Consider the following 20,117-nt stretch of genomic DNA (forward strand, 5'->3'; position numbering starts at 1 on the left):
TCTTAAAAATAAACAAAAATCAAACCTACACTAAATAATTTATTAACATTTTTCTATAGGATTTAATAAAAATTATGCACTTGAACATATTACTTATAGTGGTAATGATGCTTTAGATTCTTTCATGTTATCAACTTTGTTTCCTTCCGATCAAAGGCAAGTTATGAAATAATCAAGATGAACAAGGATTATTTCTGTACTCTGATAACATTTTCTATAATAGTACATGTTTATGAAATCAAAATTGGCTAATTTACATTATTTAACATTGGTCATTTATCACTGCCAAACTTTAATAACAGAGACAAATGACATTGATAATCATAAGTTTAAGCATAGAATATTTGAAAATGAAAGCTGTTTTACATGTTACCTTCCTCAAAATTCCACGAGTATTTACCAAACTTAGCTTTAGGTGAAACTCAAGACTTAATTAGGAACCATAATTAGCACAAGTAATCCATTCACTCATTCATTCATAAGCTCATTCATACAGTCAACAAATTTTAAGTTTTAGATTACACTGAATGTTATGAATGCTAGATATTAGACATGAAATAAAAATAAGAAATCTGTTTTCAAGAATGAGTAAAATAAAAATAAGAATAATAGTATTGTACTCACTTTGCCTTCATCTCTTGGGCTATCACTTAAATGTACAACAGGACCTGGATGAGTCTTGGTGGACCTGTTAAATCAATTCAAAACAGCAATCAAAAAATAAATACTAAAATACCTGACCATTACACACTGAAAAAAGAAAGTAGATTATGATGGAATAAACTGCCAATATTCTGGGGTTAAAATGAGATTAATTGAGTTTTGGGTTTTTTTCCCACAAAGTTCTATTCTTTATCCTATTAATGCTTTTGAAGTAGTTGTGATTTTTTTTAAAAATCAGATTTAAGAACACTGATCCACATAAAAATGGGACTTTTATTATCTTTTATCTGATATATGTTTCTGAAAGTTTTAAATTATATATACAGCCACAAAGCTGAGTGAATAAATCTGTTTCAACCAACTACAAAGTACATACCTGATTTCCTTAGACATCAAATTTTTGATTTTGTCCGTAAAGAAAAGTATATTTTGATTTAAAAAGAAACTCACTCTAGTGATAATCATTTTACAAAAAATTTACAAACTGGGGAAACTAATTTATCAGTTATGTCTCATTTATCTGGTTATCTGTGCAATCAATAACATAATTATGACTCAACATTATACTATCAAAAGAAACTTGTCAATATGACTTTAATTCTCTTATACTCTAATATCTACTATGTTTCTTTAATAATATTTAGTTTAACTAATGTCATTGTTGAATATAATTATGTTATAAAGATGATATGATTTGATACAATCAGAGATTGTTTATTGCTCAATTTTCCATAGCCTTTTTTAATAATGTAATTGTGCGAGGTTAATCATATTATGATTAAATTGGAATAATTTTAAGCATCCATGAAAGATTCTTCACAAAACAATAAAGAATATTTAAGTCTTAGATAATATTTGGAATCAGAGAAAAGGGCCAAATTAATTAATTCTAACTCCCCTAATACTGACTCCTCAGAGTGATCCATAGGAATAAATACAGATTCATTAGACATTGATAAATTTTTTTAGTAGATTCATTCTAAATTTTCTTATCTATACATGGAGAGAAATAGCACCCTAGATAATTGTGAGGATTAAAATTATATTCATATGGGATAAGAGTGTGGCTCAGTGGAAAAGTACTTGTCTAACTGGCAAAACAGTAAATATTCAACAAATACTACATATTATGATTGTTGTGATAATTAGAAATCAGAGTTATGACTTGCATTCTAGAATATATGCTGGAAGAAAAACTAAATAGGGCTTCATAAAAGGTTTAGAGAGATTTTGGTAGTTCTTTCCACATTTCTATGTAACATACCAATTATACATAAAGTGAAATGTTCTATAACAGATATAAATGATTCTGATAAAGGTCAATGTCCTTAAGTTATCCTTTAAAATCTAATAATAGCCAATAAATCAAAATCCCCCATCTGACCCATAGGCTTGATTGCACCATATTTACCAAAGTACTCTATAATAACTACTAGAGTTACAAGATGTTTCACATAAAGAGTATTCCATATTTAAAAGTTCGGGAAACTGAATTAAAGCAATTTTTTTCCTATGGAACCTCTTAGAGTGTGTACTATGCAAATGGGCATTGCAAATTGGCAATATTTTCCAAAATTATTGGTATATTAAATCCTGTTCCATTGGTTCTATTAAGGGAATCACTGAAATATACTTTGGGAAACAGTAAGATGCTTCCTTTCAGACCCTGAGACTGTATAACATGCTACTTTAGAAAATAATCTAGCATTAAACTTCTGTTATTTGTATTAAGTTAAAAGACATTGAAACTTAAGGGAAAAAAAACGTTTTCACAGTATTACCTAAACTATTTACATTTTGGCATACTATGTATGACTTTTTCTCTAACTATTAAACTGTCAAAACTCACAAAACACTACTATCAGAACTTATTTGGTCATGAGAAATCAACCTAAAAAGTATAAAAGCATTTGTGGACTCTAGATTCTGAAAATTCCACAAAATTTATTTTGGATAGAATTACCAATAAACTTAAATTCATGTAATAACACCTAATTAATGCCCAGTAATTCTTCTAGATATAGCCTTACTTATCTTACTCCCATTCACTACAACAACTTCTTGATAGATATACTTTAGACTTTTCATCATTAAATATTAAAATTCCTTGGTATTCTGTCCTAGGCTGTCATCTATTATCATAAAACCCATATCATGAATTTAAAAGCCCAGAGGAACAAGGCAGGTATTGCATATGAGCAGACTGAACTGTCCCAGGAAGAATGTTTTTAAAAATATGCAATAGTGGAACATTAGAACAAGTAAGAATAAAACAGCTCATAACTGATTACATTGAAAACATAAATGAAAGTTGGAAATTAATAGTAGTGTGTAACTATCACATTAATGTCAATCAGTAGCCACTGTGGAATGCATCAAAATTAAAATATGTATATACACACACACACATAAAGAAAAATAAAAGAACAATATGCAAAGATTGTATTCTAGAGCAGTACTTAATGTAATGTGGGAGGGACAACTATCGTGAATAAATGACCCTTTAGATCAGAATAAAAGAAATGTTGTAACAAGAGTATAACTAGTAACAACTTCCCTATCAAGCAATGTACATGCATATTAAACATTAGAATTAGAAAATATTTATTGTAAAGGCCAAAGTCAAGCTTCATAACACCACAATGTTTTAATCAGAATTTTGGAGAATAATTTGGAACTTGTTATACATATGAGAGAAAATGAGCTAGCCTCAAGTCAAACATATCTTATTAAGGGCCTAATAATACATAGAGAACATAAACATTTATTAAATAAAAATTGCTTTCTGAATAACCTAGGATAATTGCTTTTCAATTTACTAAAATAGATGGCTTAAAATTCCACAAAGTTTCACATTTGGCACATTTCATGTTTTATATGTGCAGAAACTTAAATATTAGTGCTTAAAGCCTGAGCAGTTATTACTATTGACCACATACCAAAAAAAAAAGCTGTATCACAAAAATGAGAGATTTTGATAAAATGCTGCTACCAGTATTAAAAAGTATTAAAAAGCATTATAAAAAGCATGTGCATTGAACATGAAAATTTTTACATAAAACAATTCACTCCTACCAAAAGTGGTTACACCAGAGTTGATCATAACACCAGATGCTTTCCATGTTTAACCTGTGGAATGACCCTATTTTATCATCAAACTGGATATGCGTGCGTGTGTGTGTGTGTGTGTGTGTGTGTGTTATATGGAAAGCTTCAAATTAACATATTAATACTACCAAATCTATTTTTTAAATCATTTAGGGTTTTATTTTGGCTGAAATTTTCATTCAAATTAATTATAAAATAGCAATAGATGTGTCAAATAACTCTCATCAATATAATTACATAACTATATAAAGTATTTAAGCCAAATAAAATTATATTCAAATTCAAACTTACAGTTCAATTGCCTTGTTCCACATGATAACATATCCAGAAAGAATGAAAGATTCAATATTTACAATATGTGTATTTCCTCTTTCTGTTCCAACATAGAGCCACTTACTCTGGAAAGGTAGATGACAGTAAGTAATTCTGAAAGAAAGAAAATTATAATTAAAATATCTAAATTTTATATCTGCTCAGCAATATCTTTTCCTTATAATTATTAGGTATTGATAGCTATGTATACCATAAGATTTACTATATGCTAAATTAGTATTTAGTTATTAGTAAGAAGATATGAAATAAATAACATTGGATATCATTAAAAACTATAATCACAAGTGTCTATATATATGAATTTACATTATTTCTTTTTAAAACTTTTAACATAAAAGTATATATTAATAAGGTATCGTGTAATAGTCAATACATGTTTACACTGAATAATGTTTAAATTAGGGGAAACACCTATTCCCTCAAACATTAATCATTTCTTATGGAGAATAACATTAAAAAATCCTTTCTGCTAGCTTTGTGAAATGTAAACTACATTTATTGTTATCTGTAATCATCCCATTCTGTACATTAGCACCCCAGAGTTTCTTGCTTCCATGTAACTGAAACTAAGTATCCATTAGTCAGCCTCTTCATATTCCTCCCTGCCTTCTTTGTCCTAGCCTCTGGTAATCACCATTCTATTCTCAACTCCTATGAGAAAATAGCACTACAAAACAGATATATATTTCTGTTTTATGAAGAAGAAACTGAGGCAGTGTTTTTTTTTAATTTTACTTGCCTATGACCAAAATTACCTCTTTCTACCAGGCCATATTGTTCATTATTTAGATAAGATTAACTTCAAATAGAAATTATGTACATATAAAACATAAATTTCAGAGTTCACAGAGAAGTGGTAGCTATATCAACATAAAACTATAAATTATTTACAGTTTCCAAATATGTAGCACTTTCTAGTAATAAGAAAACTTGAAAGGTCAGAGATCCACTGAATTCTTCCATAACTTTTATTGTTCTCTTGTTTCCCCAAAGGGCTTTCTGACCAGCTTTGGGTTCTGCTCCATAGCCAGAGAAACCATGACTCTTACATAGTAAACGCAGGAGTTTACCAGAGTCTTCAATTCACAACATAAAATCAGACTCTCTAGGTTTGGCCTAATTGTACTCTGTAGTACTATGTCTTAAAAATTGAGAATGAGAATAAGTTCACAGTTATTTCTTACTAAAACATCTTGTTGATTAAAAGGTCCTAAAATTTACTTAGAAGAGGAGCCAGTAAATTGGCATAAGAGCTGAACAAAATTCTGACACTAGACAGATCAATTTTTTTAAAAAAGAATGTGAATGATCAATTTATAACACGATTCCATCTTGTAACCATTTGGAATCTCCAATTTATATTCTCTGTTTTGTTCCCTGAATTTTTAAACAACTTCCCTCTTGTAACTAAACTCCACCTATTCAAGTATCCTACTGATAACATCCTACATCTAAAATGCTAAAAGTCCTGCTATCACATAAGCAATTAGAGTTAACTGACAATATCATTAATGTGTAAACTATAAGACACTGGGCAATTTTGATTAAAACTTAACGTCTAGAACTACTGTCCACAAAGGGATATCTAATAACAATGCATAGGAAATAATATGATGGTCATGTTTCTAGGCAATGAAGAGTCAATTTTCAATTCAATCTTCAGTAGGAAGAGGAGGAAATTCATTTCAAAGAGGATTTAAGATCCTCTTTTGAATCACAGGAAGAGTATAGAAAATCCACAAATGAAGACCTAAATACAGAGTTTCAAATAAAAACAAAGGAAGATTCAATATTACATGTATATTTCAGGGATTAACAAGAAAAGTCTAAGAACTCTAGTTTCAGAAATGAGAATTGAATCAAGAGGTAGAATTCCAGTATAAACAGACTTTGTAGTACAATAACAATGAAATACATGAAGAAGATCGTAACAAGAATAGAAATAATCCTTGAATGAACAAACTACATTGTTTTCTGGTCTAAGGAGAAACTAGAGCCTTAGTGACAACGTGCAATGTAAATGTAGTGATTAACTTGACTATTTAACAAAGATTTCTAGGCTACCAGAACTAATTAGAAAAGAGTAGTGTGATGTACTTAGGATGACTGACATAGGTAAGGGAGAGGACATGGTTATACTTATGCTGTATATTTGATAATCCTAATAATTGATATCTTTATATAATTTAATTAATTATATTTAATAGTTATACCTTAATATGTAACTTATTTCTACTACTAACCACTTGCTGAGTGAAGAATTTTTTGTAGTTGCTACATGTGAACCTTGAAAATTATTCATGTTTCTATGTCTGTATTTTCTCATTTTAGAATAAAAGGACATTCTTAATCTTCCATACATTCATCTATTCAACTTTCACTGAATAACTCTTTATAAAGCATTGTTCTATATTATGACACACATATTTCTTTTCCCTCAAAAAATTATACTACCTAATGAGAAATAAAATAAGTAGACAAATAAGAAAAATAAGAGTAAAGTGTGTTGATTTTTATAGAGAGTTCAAAGGGAAAATTTATTACAGCAAGGAAAATCGAGGAAACCTACTGTAGCTCCATTTGAATCGGACCATTAGAGACCAAAGCACAATATATATATATATAACCTTGCACAATATATATATTGTGCTTTGGTCTCTAATGATCTGACATGTGTGTGTTTGTATATATATGTGTGTGTGTGTGTGTGTGTGTGTGTGTGTGTGTGTGTGTGTATAAAGCTAAAATAATGTACAGACCTTTGAAAACTTTTTTCTGATCTTCAATTTGACTTACGTTTAGAAATTCTATAATTTATGTAAGAAAATAAGATCTAAATATTTCATACTTCTTTATGCCCATAAAAAATATAAAAATAAGACAGAAAACTCAACTAAAATTTAAATTAATAACATTAATATGACAGTTGAGTTTTTTTATAACCTCACAATAAGGAGCAGTTCCATTATAGAAGTATAAGAAAGTCATCGATTTTTGCATGTTGATCATGTATCCTGCTACTTTGCTAAATTTTGTTTTATTGACTCTAGAAATCTTTGGGTGGCGTATTTTGGGCCTTCTGAATACAGAGTCATGTTGTCAGCAAATAGAAATAATTTGAGTTCTTCTCTTCCTATTTATCTCCCTTTGATTTCCTTCTCTTGCCTGATTGCTGTAGTTAAGAGTTCAAGGACTACAGTGAATAGGAAGGGTGAGAGGGAACATCCTTGTCCCTGATTTTAGAAGAAATGTTTTCAGTTTTTTCTCTCTTCAGGATGATGTTGGCCTTGGGTTTTTCAGATATAGCCTTTGCAATGTTGAGGAAAGTTCATTTTATCCTAAGTTTTTCTAGTGTTTTAAACATGATGAGTGCTGGATTTGTCAAATGCTTTTTCTGCATTTATTAATCATGTGATTCTTGTCTTAACTCTTATGTAATAAACTGCAAATGATTTCCTTATGATGAATCAACCTTGCATTCCTGGGATGAAACTCACTTGGATCAAAATTTACTACCTTCCAGTATGTTTTTGAATGTGCTTGTCCAATATTTTATTCAGAATTTTTTCATCTATATTCATCAGGGATATTGTTCTGAAGTTTTCTTTCCTTAATTTGTATTTCTCTGATTTTGGTATCAGGGTAATACTGGCTTCATAGGATGAATGCATTGTTTTCCATTTCACTGAATAATTGCAGGAGGAATGGTTCTTCTTTAAAGGTCTGGTAGAACTCAGCTCAGAATTGGCCCAGTCCTGAGCTTTTCTTTGTTGGAAGGCTACTGGTACTTGCTTCAATTTCATTACCTGATGTTGATCTGATAGTTTTCAACATCCTCATGGTTCAATTTGGGTAGATTATATGTCTAGGAATTTGTCAATCACTTCAAGATTTTCTAGCATATTAAAGTATCAATTTTCAAAATAGTTACTGATGATCATCTGGATTTCAGTAGTGTCTATGGTGATAGTTCCCTTTTCATTTATAATTGTATTAATTTGAGTCTTCTCTTTCTTTTGGTTAAGGATTAGTTTGGTTAAGGGTTATTAATCTTATTTATCCTTTCCAAAAACCAACGCTATTTCACTGACCTTTTGTATTGTTTTTTATTCTCAATTTCAATGACTTTGGTTCTAATATCAATTATTCAATTATTTCCTGTCTTCTACTTTCTAGGCCTCTGAGGTATAATGTTAGATTATTTATTTGGTATCTTTTTTTAATGTATGAACTCAGCACTATAAACTTTCCTCCTAGAACTGCCTTCATACAGTCCCAGAGATTTTGATATGTTGTATTACTATTCTCTTTAATTTTAAGAATTATTTTAATTTTTAAAATTATTTCCTGATTTCTCTGCTACCCATTCATCATTCAAAAGTATATTATTTGATCTCTAGGTGTTAGAATGGTTTCTGGGTTTTATCTTGTTATTGTTTTCTAATTTTATCCCATTATGGTGTGATAGTATTTAAGGGTAAGGAATTCTCTTTCTCTTTTTTTGCATATTTGCTAAGATTTACTTTGTTATCTAAAATATATTACATGTGTTGCTGAAAATAAAGTGAAATTCAGTTATTCAAGGATGAAATATTCTATAGATGTCTGTTAGATACATTTTATTAATAATATTTTTTTTTAGTTCTGAAGAATATTTAGTTTATTTCTGCATCATCTATCAAGTAGTGAGAGAGGTGTGCTAAAGTCACCCAATATTATTGTATTGTGGTCTATTTAATATTGAGAAGGATTTGTTTTATGTAGTAGATGCACCATTGTTTGGGCCATAAATATTTACAGTCATTATACCTTGTTGTTAAATGATACCCTTAACCAGTATGAAGTATCATTCTTTGTCTCTTCTGATTAATTTTTGCTTGAAGTCCACTTCCTCTGATATGAGAAAATAGCTACTGCTGCTTGTTCACAGGTATCATTTGGTTGGTATGTCTTTTCCCATCCTTTTACCTTCAGTCTGTGGATGTCATTGTCTTTGAGTCTTGCAAACAACACATTGTTGGCTTTTGATTTTTTAATCCAATCTGCTGATCCAAGCCTTTTGATTGAAGAGTTTAGATGGTTTACATTTAATGTTATAGAGAAATAATTTTTATTTCTTGCCATTTTAACTTATTTCTATTTTCTACTTCAGACTTGCTTCTCAAGTAATTGACTATTCTTTACTATAATTCATTCCTATGCTGGTTTTCATTTTTATTTTCATTTCTTCTTCACACAATATTTCATTGAGATGTGGTGTATATTTTGTGGTTGTGAATTCTTTTAGTTTCTTTTTTATCATGGAAGGTTTTCAATTCTGAAGGATAATTTTGCTGGGTATATTACTCTTGGTTGACATCCATTTTCCTTCAGTGATTCATATGTATTATTCCAAGGCTTTTAGAGTCTGGGTTAAGAAAGCAGTTGAAATTTGAGTTGATCAACCTCTAAATGTGACTGTCCACTTTTCTCTTGAAGGTTTTAAAATTCCATCCTTATTCTGTATATTAGACATTTTCATTTTAATGTGACTTGGAGTAGTTCTATTTTGGTTCTGTCATATTTGGAGTTCTTATATTTGAATTTCCATCTCATTCCAAAAATTTGGAAAGTTTACTAATATTATTTCATTGAAAAGATTATGTATTACTATATTTTGTATTTCAGAGTCTTCATCTATCCCAATGATTCTTAAATTTGGTCTCATGATGTTATCCCAAATTTCTTGAAAATCCTGGTCATGGGCTTTTAATATCTTTTCTTTATGGTCAATATTATTTTCAAGATTATATATTTTATTCTCAAGGCCTATACATGCCTATAATCCCAGCAACTCAGGAAGCTCAGGCAGGAGGATTGCAATTTCAGGGCTAACCTCAGAAACTTAACAAGGCTAATCAACTTAGCAAGACCCTCTCTCAAAGGGTTGGGATGTCACTCAGTGGTTAAGTATCCCTGGGTTCAATCACTGGTACAAAAAGCGGGTGGGTAACATAAAATGAACCAGAATATTCCCTTCAACATTTGAATTGTGAGGGGGAGAAAACCCACTCTGTCAATCCACAAAAATGTTTAGGGTCATATCTACTTAAAGCATTGAATCAAAGAGGGGGAAAACTCTTATCAGCACATAGAGATAAAATATGGGAATGTAAATAGTTAATATTTTTCACTATTAAAGAAAAAGCCATATACTAATTCTGAACTTGTCTTAAGTTTTTCAATATCCTGAAATTTCTACCATTTAACTTTTTTTAAATAAAAAAAATAACAAATTTTTGGTCTCATCTTAAGAAAGAAATACTATGTGGTTTTAGCAAATATCTAAAATATATATTCCCCTTCCCATAAAAAATACTGGATATTAAAAAAACTTCCCATTGATGTAGAATCCTAGAATATTGAAATATAAAACTCATCAATAGTACCCAGAAAAATGAGGGTTAATGACTTAGACAGTATATTACACACATAAAAGAAATAAATTAGAAGTACAATGAAGAATGCATATATAATTTCCATGATTTTTTCTCATTGTATCTATAAACAACAAGTTAGGGTTAGAGTATAGGATCTAATTACCATGATCAAAAGGTATAGAAATACATTTATTATTCATTTGCCCTTTAAATGTTAGTCTGTGTTTTCAGTACCATGGTGCAAAGAAAAGAACATGTCATTGCTGGTTTACAACTAAGAGAACAAAATACGTAGGTAGTTTCCATTACTAGGTGATTGAATCTATATCAATTATATATATTCTAATAAAAGAAAATATAAAAAGAGCAAGCATACACATTGTTTCTACCTATTGATATTAATAAAGAAAAAGCCAGTCAAGTTAATGTGAAACTTGCTCAATAAATAATTTTTGTACACTGAGTTCTTTAATTGATATATTCTTACCGTTCTCGGTTAAATTTAAGAGAATGAAGAATAGCTGGTCTTTTTTGTCTAAGGTTCCACAAATGAAGTGTATCATCTGAACTTGCACTGACCAAAGCACCCTGTAACAAAAAGAAGACAAAGTAAGTGTGGGATTTACTTAATTTAAGGAAGTATAAACAGTAAGAAAATTTACTTAATTTTCACTGCTTGAGGAGATATTTGTGTCTTTAAAACCTAAAAATATATGGAAAGACAACTGCATATACTTCAATCAGGAAGGTTACAACTGCTGAGGACAGAAGTGATTTATTGCATATGGATGGTCAAGATGACTAGATCAAGTAATATTTACTAATAGAAATAATCAATATAGCATCACTGAAACTAATGAAGGCTTTTTTGTATTTTCTTTAGAAAGAAGTTTAGATTTTTTGTTTCTACCATTTACATATACATTATATATATATAAAGAAGCAGATATCCAACATAGTTTTGTAAATCAAATATATAGTTTATATAAAAATTCTCTTCTGTAAGAATTTTCTTTATGGTTTAAAAAGTTTATATTTTTACTAAAAAGTATATTTGGTATAATTTAATCTGCTTCTTACACTATAAGAAGCTTTACCTAGTATAAACAAAAGTATATATAATAAAAAAATTTGTCCAACAGAATTCAGTATATTTATAAAAATAATTCCAAGATTCTTTTTATCTAGCACCAGCAAATACAGATTAATCCTGTTTGAACTACAATAGAATATTTTCTACTTTATAAGGCAGAAAGGATATGGATGGATACTGGCTGCCATATTTGTGGTGTGTGTGTATATGTGTGTGTGTGTGTGTGTGTGTGTGTATATATATATATATGAATATATATAAATTATATATATAAAGTTATACATATATAATTTAACTATTTCACTGAGTTAAGTAACATCATCTTAAAATATATCAGAACTTTTACTAAAATGATAGTTTCACAACTGAAAATGTCTAGGTGTGCCCTATGGTTGAACCTAAAACTACTCTAGATCTACGTTCTCTAAAATTTATCTGGCAGAACTATGGTAGTTCTAAGATACCTAAAATGCTTCACATATTTTCCCAAGTATTTTATTACAAGTAATCTTTCAAGAGTTTCCAATATCAATCATCAGTATAAAAAATTGTTTCATTTATATGCTAGGAAAAACTATATTGAAATTCCTAGCATTGATTATTTCTTTTGGAGTTAGAAAAAAGATCATAGGAATCTAAATGTCCTTTTGAAACAGTTCTTAAGCCTAAAGCATGCCTGTACCCTATGATGTTTCCCTCTATATTATGTACCTGTGATTTTAGTCTTTGAGAGGAATAGCTTTATTTTTAAAAAGCAATTATCGAGCATATTGGTACATTTTAAAATTTTATATAAGTTTCATATGTATACATAAATATATAAAAACACATGTACCAAGGGAAATATGTTGATATACACACTTTAGCATGAACTCATAATTTTATACCATGCAATATGATATATCCTATACATACCTTGAGAATTTCTTTGTTTACATGCTTTATTTGTAAACTCTTTATGCACTTCCTATGCACAAACTAGAAAGTTATTGGGTTTGCTTGAAAGTGCTTGATAACCAATAACTGATTTTTAAAAAAAAAACAGACATTTATCTCATTTCTCATAGAGGTGGAAGTTCACTTAGGACAGGGTAAGAAATAAACATGTTATACAAAATTAATAAAATGTGTCTTATATTAAATTGTTATGTGCAAACCAAAGATATAACACATCAAGGGTAATGAATTAAAACACAGCATCATGTATTCATTAATATCTGAGTGTAATATCTGATTGAATCTATGAAGAATCTGAGTATTATTAGTAATGATAAAACTGGGATGTAATATCATTGAACCACTGAGCATAACAGTACTAACAGAAGACCAGACACATGAAAGTATGCATATCAGCAAGTATATAAGGCTCATTTACAAAAGCATGAATCTTTATTAGCAAAAGCATTATTTATTTATAAAAATCTGTGACTATTTAAAACTGCAAATAGCCATGAGATCAAAACCTGGGAAGTATGAGAACATAATTGAGTGTGAGGTAAATCAGGGTGAATAGTTTATGAAAAACACTGTAAACAATGCAGGGAATATAAAAACTTGTCTCTATTTTCTCCTAGTTATGTAGTATAGAGGCAAACTTAGATCCTTCAAGTCAATCTTCAGAGTATCAAACCTAGAACAAATCACATGGAAACAAACTATGCCTACTAGTATATTTCTGTGCAGAACGCAAAGCACCAAGATTCCATAACTAGGAACTACAGAGTAGCACTGAGAACCCAAAATGGTTGACATTCTGAATAATAATGATTAGTTACCATAATAAAATATTTTTAAATGTTTCTGCTTTTCCTCCTTACCTCCCTCTCTTTTTTTGGTACCCCATGGCAAGTGTGTCTACAAAGTTTAATATGCTAACTTTGTTGATAAGGAGTATCTCATAGTCTCCGAGAAAGATTTTAGGCCAAGAGAAATAAAAAATGGACATGTTTCAATACCACAATTTTTTTCTTGCCTCAAGTATTTTTATACAAAATTCTATAAGACATTTTACCTATGTGTATCATTATAAATTGTTAGTATGACACATGCAAATATATGCAGAAACTGAATAAAAGGGCATCATCATGCTATGAGAAAACAACCAACTTTTCACAAGGCACTGAGTTTAATCTCTGAAGTGCTTGAATTTGGTATGGCACAAACTTTTAAAGTATTTTTGCACTGGCCAGCTCACTTAACATAAAGTAGCTATTTAAACTTTAGGATTTGCTGTAAAAGATCTGAGTCAAGCAGACCATAAGTAACCTTCAACATATGGAAGATATGTAATTTTTCTGAGTTGATAAATACAATTTTTTTTCTAGAAAGTGTCTCATCATTGTAGCTCTAGAAAAATAGGGATAGGTACATTACCATAACAGATATGCATACATAAATAAATAAAAATGAAGTCAAATCAACAAATTCATATGGAAATAAAAGATAATATATATATTCAGATCATGCATATGATCTGAATATATATATACAGATATATGCATACACAAAAATAAGGGCCCACAGGTAAATAAACAAGCTTAAAATTTATTTAATTGAAAATAGAGGCAAAATATGAGTTTACAGCTGGATTACAAAATTGAAATCCATAAAACTTCAGTTTAATGGCCAGTGAAATGATTGAAGAACTTTAGATTTTTTTAAAACACCAGTTAAGTAATTAATACAAATTATGTACACTACAAAATCACAATAAAAGGATCTTTTGGTACATAAATATTTGTCCTTTTTTATATTTTACTTATTCTTCTTAGTTATACATAATAGTAGAATCCTTTAAATTTTAATAAATTGGCAACTATACGAGTATGCCCTTTTATGAAAAATGTAACTATAAATAATACTGCATACATATATATTACTTAGATACATAATATTTAAAATACTATGTCTTATAGATTGAGCATCCCAATCCAAAAAATCCAAAACCTCATATGTAAATAAAATCCGAATTTTTTTGAGTGTCAACATGATGCTACAAGTAGAAAATTCCACATTTGATCTCATGTGACAGACTGTAGTCAAAACAAACATATTGAAAATATTGTGTAAAATTACCTTCAGATTATGTATATAAGGAGTACACAAAATATTTTAAAGTGTCAGGCTTATATTTAGGTCCCATCCCTAAGATGTCTCATTATGTATATATGCAAAATATACAAAATTTTTAAAAATATCTGAAATTAAAATACTTCTAGTCCAAAGCATTTCAGATAAGGGAAACTCAATTTGTAATACTGTGGGTGTGGGTGTGTTTTAAAAATAGTAAAAAATCTATATGTGTGTGTCCAATTATGTGTGTATACATTTAAATAGTTAAAAAAATCCTTACCTCATTGATCAAGAATTGTAGCTGCAAGACAGCTGCACCACTTTCATGTTGGCAATAACAATCAACACCAGGTCTCCCAAGTCTAACATAATAAAAGTTAAGGACTCTAACATTTTAATTAAAATGATTATTAAAGTATAAAATAAACCAACTTATTTAGTAACTAGTGCTTTGCTTTTGAGTTACCCTTATTTTTTACATAAAGAGTTGAAAAGTTTTATTTCAGTTCATGCAAATTAAATTATATATGACAGATTTTAAAAAGCTGGGAAAAAAGAATGATAGTAAAAAATTTAAAAGGAGCATTTTCTTTCCCCAAAAGTAAAAACAAGGATTGAGAATTCAAACACATTTAAGATTTTACTGATTAAATACTTCTTTTCCTAATATGAGTAAATTATTTTAATGTAATAAATGAAATTATACTGTTAATAAAAAATAAATATGTAAGTAAATACATTAATAATATTGGTATATATAGAACCTTGGTAAGCATAATTTAAATCCATAGTTCATAATAAACAGATTGATATATTTGACTACATAAAAATATAAAATTTTGCATGGAAAAAGTACCATAAACAAGATTCAAAAAACAAAATATGTTACTATTTCCAACATTTCATTAAGAATCATTATTTGATTATGTAAGTCAGAAAGAAAGGAGAGAAGATGGAGGTAAGGAAAGAGAATAAGAAAACCTAATGGTACAAAATTTACTTATATATTCTATACCAAATGATAAATGTCTCTATGTTTATGTATCATTTGTTTCTTTTCATAAAGATGTAAATTACATGAGACCTTCTACCCCAGCTATAATGAGAAAACAGGCCAAATCCATCCTCCCACATAAACAATTAAAAGGCATAGACAAAATTCATATAACTATATTTTAGACATTACTTATCATGTAAGGATGATGGTGATCCCTGAAAGAGACAGAAAATGTATTATGAGCCTTATGATTTCCTTGCTTACCTATAGAGTTTCCAGGCCAAGCACTGGGATGGGGAAGCCAGATGGAATCCGGCAGGTTCACTTCATTGAGAGAGAACTAATTCTAGGTTGACCAAGGATAACTGGGGCTCACAGACAGAGCAGCAAAGAAGAAAAACTGACATATAAAGGACCTTCAGGAAGATCTTCCTTGAATATTTAGCAAAGTACTGATCAGGGAATAGGTTTGAGCAAACCACCTTAGATTGGGGAAAGAAAAAAACCAAGAGGAAATAATGTCTTTCTTGAAGACCAAATCAAGACAAAAACTAACAAGTGCTTCTTGAAGAACAAATCAAACAGGGAAGGAATATAGTAAATTAATGGCATCCACCATATAGTAGCTATTTCCTGAAACCGAATCAAAACCAAAGTGCTGAGACTGAATGAGGAGAATGGAAGATATAGGAAAGAAATGGAATGCAACTCAGAAAGTCAGCAATCAGGTGAAATCTAGAAATATCAGTTTTCATAATAGTGAAAATAATAATAAAAAAAAAAGACTGCCAGCACTGGGCATATTATGGCTTTGTTGGGGGGTGAAAAGGGGGGAGCTCCCCTCCCCAGAAAGTTTAAGAAAAACAAGCTCTACTGTCCAGCAAAACCAAAATCTGAGCAGAAAAGAGTCTCAGATACTGTGAGATGAGCCAGTGCAGAAGAGTCCCAGGACTTCCCAATAGATTTAGTAAAAGTGGGAAAGCAGACCAGCTTAAAAAGTGCCTCATTGTTTAAACATTCTGCACAAGAAATCAGAAATCCCTGTAGTTTTCTAATGTTACATTTTATTTTATTTTTGTTTCTTTTTTCATTTATATTTTTTTTCTTTTCTTTTCTTTTTTCTTGGTATTTTTTCTTTTTGTGTGTCCAACAGCCAAAAGTCACCTATGCTTTACTTCTCACTCTTGCTTCTCTCGGTTGATGCCCAAGCCTTGAGTCAAGAGACTGTGGCATGGATCCACAGGAAGTTCTTTCTGGGTGACAACAGGAGACAAGTCTACTTGGTCTGTGGATCCATAGCACAGAGAAAGGCAGGAGGATTCTTGCTTCTGAATTTGGCAGTAGAAACTTTGTGATAATGAGAAAGTCCCATGGGAAATAGAAGTATGATGGGTCCAGTTTGGGTAAAAAGCAGCACAGTTCAGTACAAGTAATCCTGGCCAATTCCTCCATGCCTAAAAGTGCCTGGTGGATCTAATGATACAATCTAGGTGCTTCCCACACGCACACACCCCAATACATTGCCTAAGGCTCTTCGAATAAGAGGTGTGGCATAATCTGGATTGTCCACAGGCTGCGTGGGTGAGGAATCCATCACAACAGACACACAAAAAAATATAGATGCTCAAAAACATGAGGAAACAAGCCAATACGATGCCCTGGAAAGTTTTTAACCTCCCAATAACTGAATTCAAAGACATAGAAGTGGGTGAAATGCTGGATTAAGAATTCAAAAAGTTGACTATGAAAATGATCAAAGAATAAATAGAACAAGTAAGGAATGAATCAAGAAAGAAAACAGAAGATATGAAACAGAGATGCTGAAAAAGAATCAAACAGAAATCTTGGAAATGAAAAGCAAAATAAGTCAAATAAAAAACTCAATAGATGGGGCTGGGATTGTGGCTCAGTGATAGAGTGCTCACCTTGCACTCATGAGGCACTAGGTTCAATCCTCAGCACCACATAAAAATAAAATAAAGATATTATATCCACCTAAAGCTAAAAAATAAATATTTTTGAAAAACTCAATAGTTGAGCATACAACCAGTGAAACTCTACATCATGTACAACTGCAAAAATGGGATCCTTATTAGAATAAGTAATACTCCATGTGTGTATAATATGTTGAAATATACAGTCTAAAAAGAATAAAAGATTATTTTTTAAAAAAGATTTTAAAACTCAATAGAAAGAAAAAAGATCATAGCTAAAATTAATGAAATGGAGATTACAAGAATAATATAAAGAATCAATGAACTGAAAAATTTTCTCTTTGAAAAAATAAATAATATTGATAAACCCTTGGCTAAATTAACCAAAGAGAAAGAAGACCCAAATTAACTGATATCCAGAGAAATATTAGATTAGTTTTCAAACTTATGGCTCAATAAACTGAAAAATCTAGAGGAAATGGATAAATTTCTAGAGACATATGATCTACCAAAATTGAACTAAGAGGAAATAGAAAATCTAAACAGACCGAGGAGATTGAAGTAGTAATAAAAACCCACAAAACAAAAAGCCCAGGGCTAAATGTATTCATAGCTGAATTCTACCTGATATTTAAAGAACTACTATCAATGTTTCTCATATAATTCCATAGAACAAAAACGGAAGAAACACTTCCAAACTCACTCTACACAATCAGTATCACCCTGTTACCAAAACCAGGATCAACCTGATACCAAAAGTAGGATCACCCTGATACCAAAACCAGGTAAGGACCTTCAAAGAAAATTACAAGAAAATACAGACAAGGACACTTCAAAGAAAGAAAACTACAGGCAAATATTCTTGATGAAAATAGATTTAAAAATCTTTAATAAAATATCAGCAAGTATATTCAACAACACATAAAAAGATCATACATCATGATTAAGTTGGTTTCATTCCAGGGATGCAAGGATGGTTCAACATACAAAACATACCTCATAAACACAATTTAGGGGGAAAAAAATCATAGGATCATCCAAATAGATGCAGAAAAAGCTTTTGACAAAATTCAATACCTCTTCATGATAAAAACCATAAAGAAACTAGTGTTTCATAATTGGGCTATATATAACAAATCAAAGCCAACATTACACTGAATGGGGAAAAAGTTAACACATTCCCTCTAAAATTAGGAATAAAACAAGAATATCTACTCCAAAAACTCCTATTCAACATCGTACTTGAAATTTTAGAGCAATTAGAAAGAGAAGGAAATAAAAGGGATAAAAACAGGAAAGGAAAAAGTAAAAGTATCCCTGTGTACAGATGATATGATCCTATACTTAGAAGAACCTAAAAGTTCCACCAGAAGACTTCTAGAGCTGATGAACAAATTCAGCATGAACAAAATCAACATACAAAATCAATAGTTTTCTATAATTTAATAATAAACCTGCTAAAGAAGAAATCAGGAAAACAATGCCATTCACAATAGCTTGAAAAAGTATGTTTAAGAACAAATCTAGGAATATGGTAGAATACAGAAATCACTTCCCTGGGTGCTCCATGGTGTAAAACTAAGAAAAGCAGACAGGCAGCTTCTCAGCAAAGTGGATGAACAAGCAAAAATTAGGGGGTACTTTACTGGAATTTAATATGGACCCTCAAAACAGATTGGGTTCTCAGGAGATTAAATATAATAAAATAAGGAAGAAATTCCCAGCACTACAACCATGGCAGAGGCCAGAGGTACAAGCCAGAACAGTCTGTCCGTGAATGGAGTAAAGCAACAAGAAAATTAAAGGAGCCCATGTTTTGACTGCAAATTGGTGTAGCCAATATGGAAAGCAGCATAAAGATTCCTTGGGAAACTGGGAATGGAACCACCATTTGACCCAGCTACCCCTTCTCCTCAGTCTATACCCAAAGGCCTTAAAAACAGCATACTACAGGGACACAGCCACATCAATGTTTATAGCATCAAAATTCACAATAGCTAAATTGTGGAACCAACCTAGATGCCCTTCAATAGATGAATGGATTTAAAAAAATGTGGCATATATACACAATGGAACATTACTCAGCAATAAAAGAGAATAAAATCATGGCATTTGCAGGTAAATGGATGGAGTTGGAGAAGATAATGCTAAGTGAAGTTAGCCAATCCCCAAAAAACAAATGGCAAATGTTTTCTCTGATGTAAGATGACTGACTCATAGTGGGGTAGGGAGCGGGGGCATGGAAGAAATAGACAAACTCTAGATAGGACATGGGTGGGAGGGGAGGCGGGGGTGCAGGGGATTAGCAAGGATGGTGAAATGTAATAGACATTATCCAAAGTACATCTATGAAGACATGAATTGGTGTGAACATACTTTATATACAACCAGTGATATGAAAAAATTGTGCTCTATATGTGTAATATGAATTGTAATGCATTCTGCTGTCATTTATTTAAAATATAGCTTTAAAAAAGGAACCCACATTTTGGGAGGAC

At 30.5% G+C, this 20,117-nt stretch overlaps 1 protein-coding gene across 9 annotated transcripts in view; it reads right to left on the reverse strand.

Moving 5' to 3' along the window:
- Window positions 1-20,117, reverse strand: part of Stxbp5l (syntaxin binding protein 5L) — a 347,451-nt gene that overhangs the window by 251,674 nt on the left and 75,660 nt on the right. For 8 of the 9 annotated variants that reach the window (XM_048794363.1, XM_048794362.1, XM_015486887.2 and 5 more), the window contains exons 4-7: window positions 14,969-15,050; window positions 11,011-11,111; window positions 4,063-4,197; window positions 625-688 (exon numbers count right to left, since the gene is read on the reverse strand). In XM_048794363.1, the coding sequence (XP_048650320.1) occupies window positions 625-688; window positions 4,063-4,197; window positions 11,011-11,111; window positions 14,969-15,050 (382 nt within the window). The remainder of the gene's footprint in view (window positions 1-624; window positions 689-4,062; window positions 4,198-11,010; window positions 11,112-14,968; window positions 15,051-20,117) is intronic. The other variant, XM_048794367.1, reaches the window with a different exon arrangement.

Source organism: Marmota marmota, unplaced genomic scaffold (genome assembly GCF_001458135.2).
Source record: "Marmota marmota marmota unplaced genomic scaffold, marMar, whole genome shotgun sequence".
NCBI lineage: Eukaryota > Metazoa > Chordata > Mammalia > Rodentia > Sciuridae > Marmota > Marmota marmota.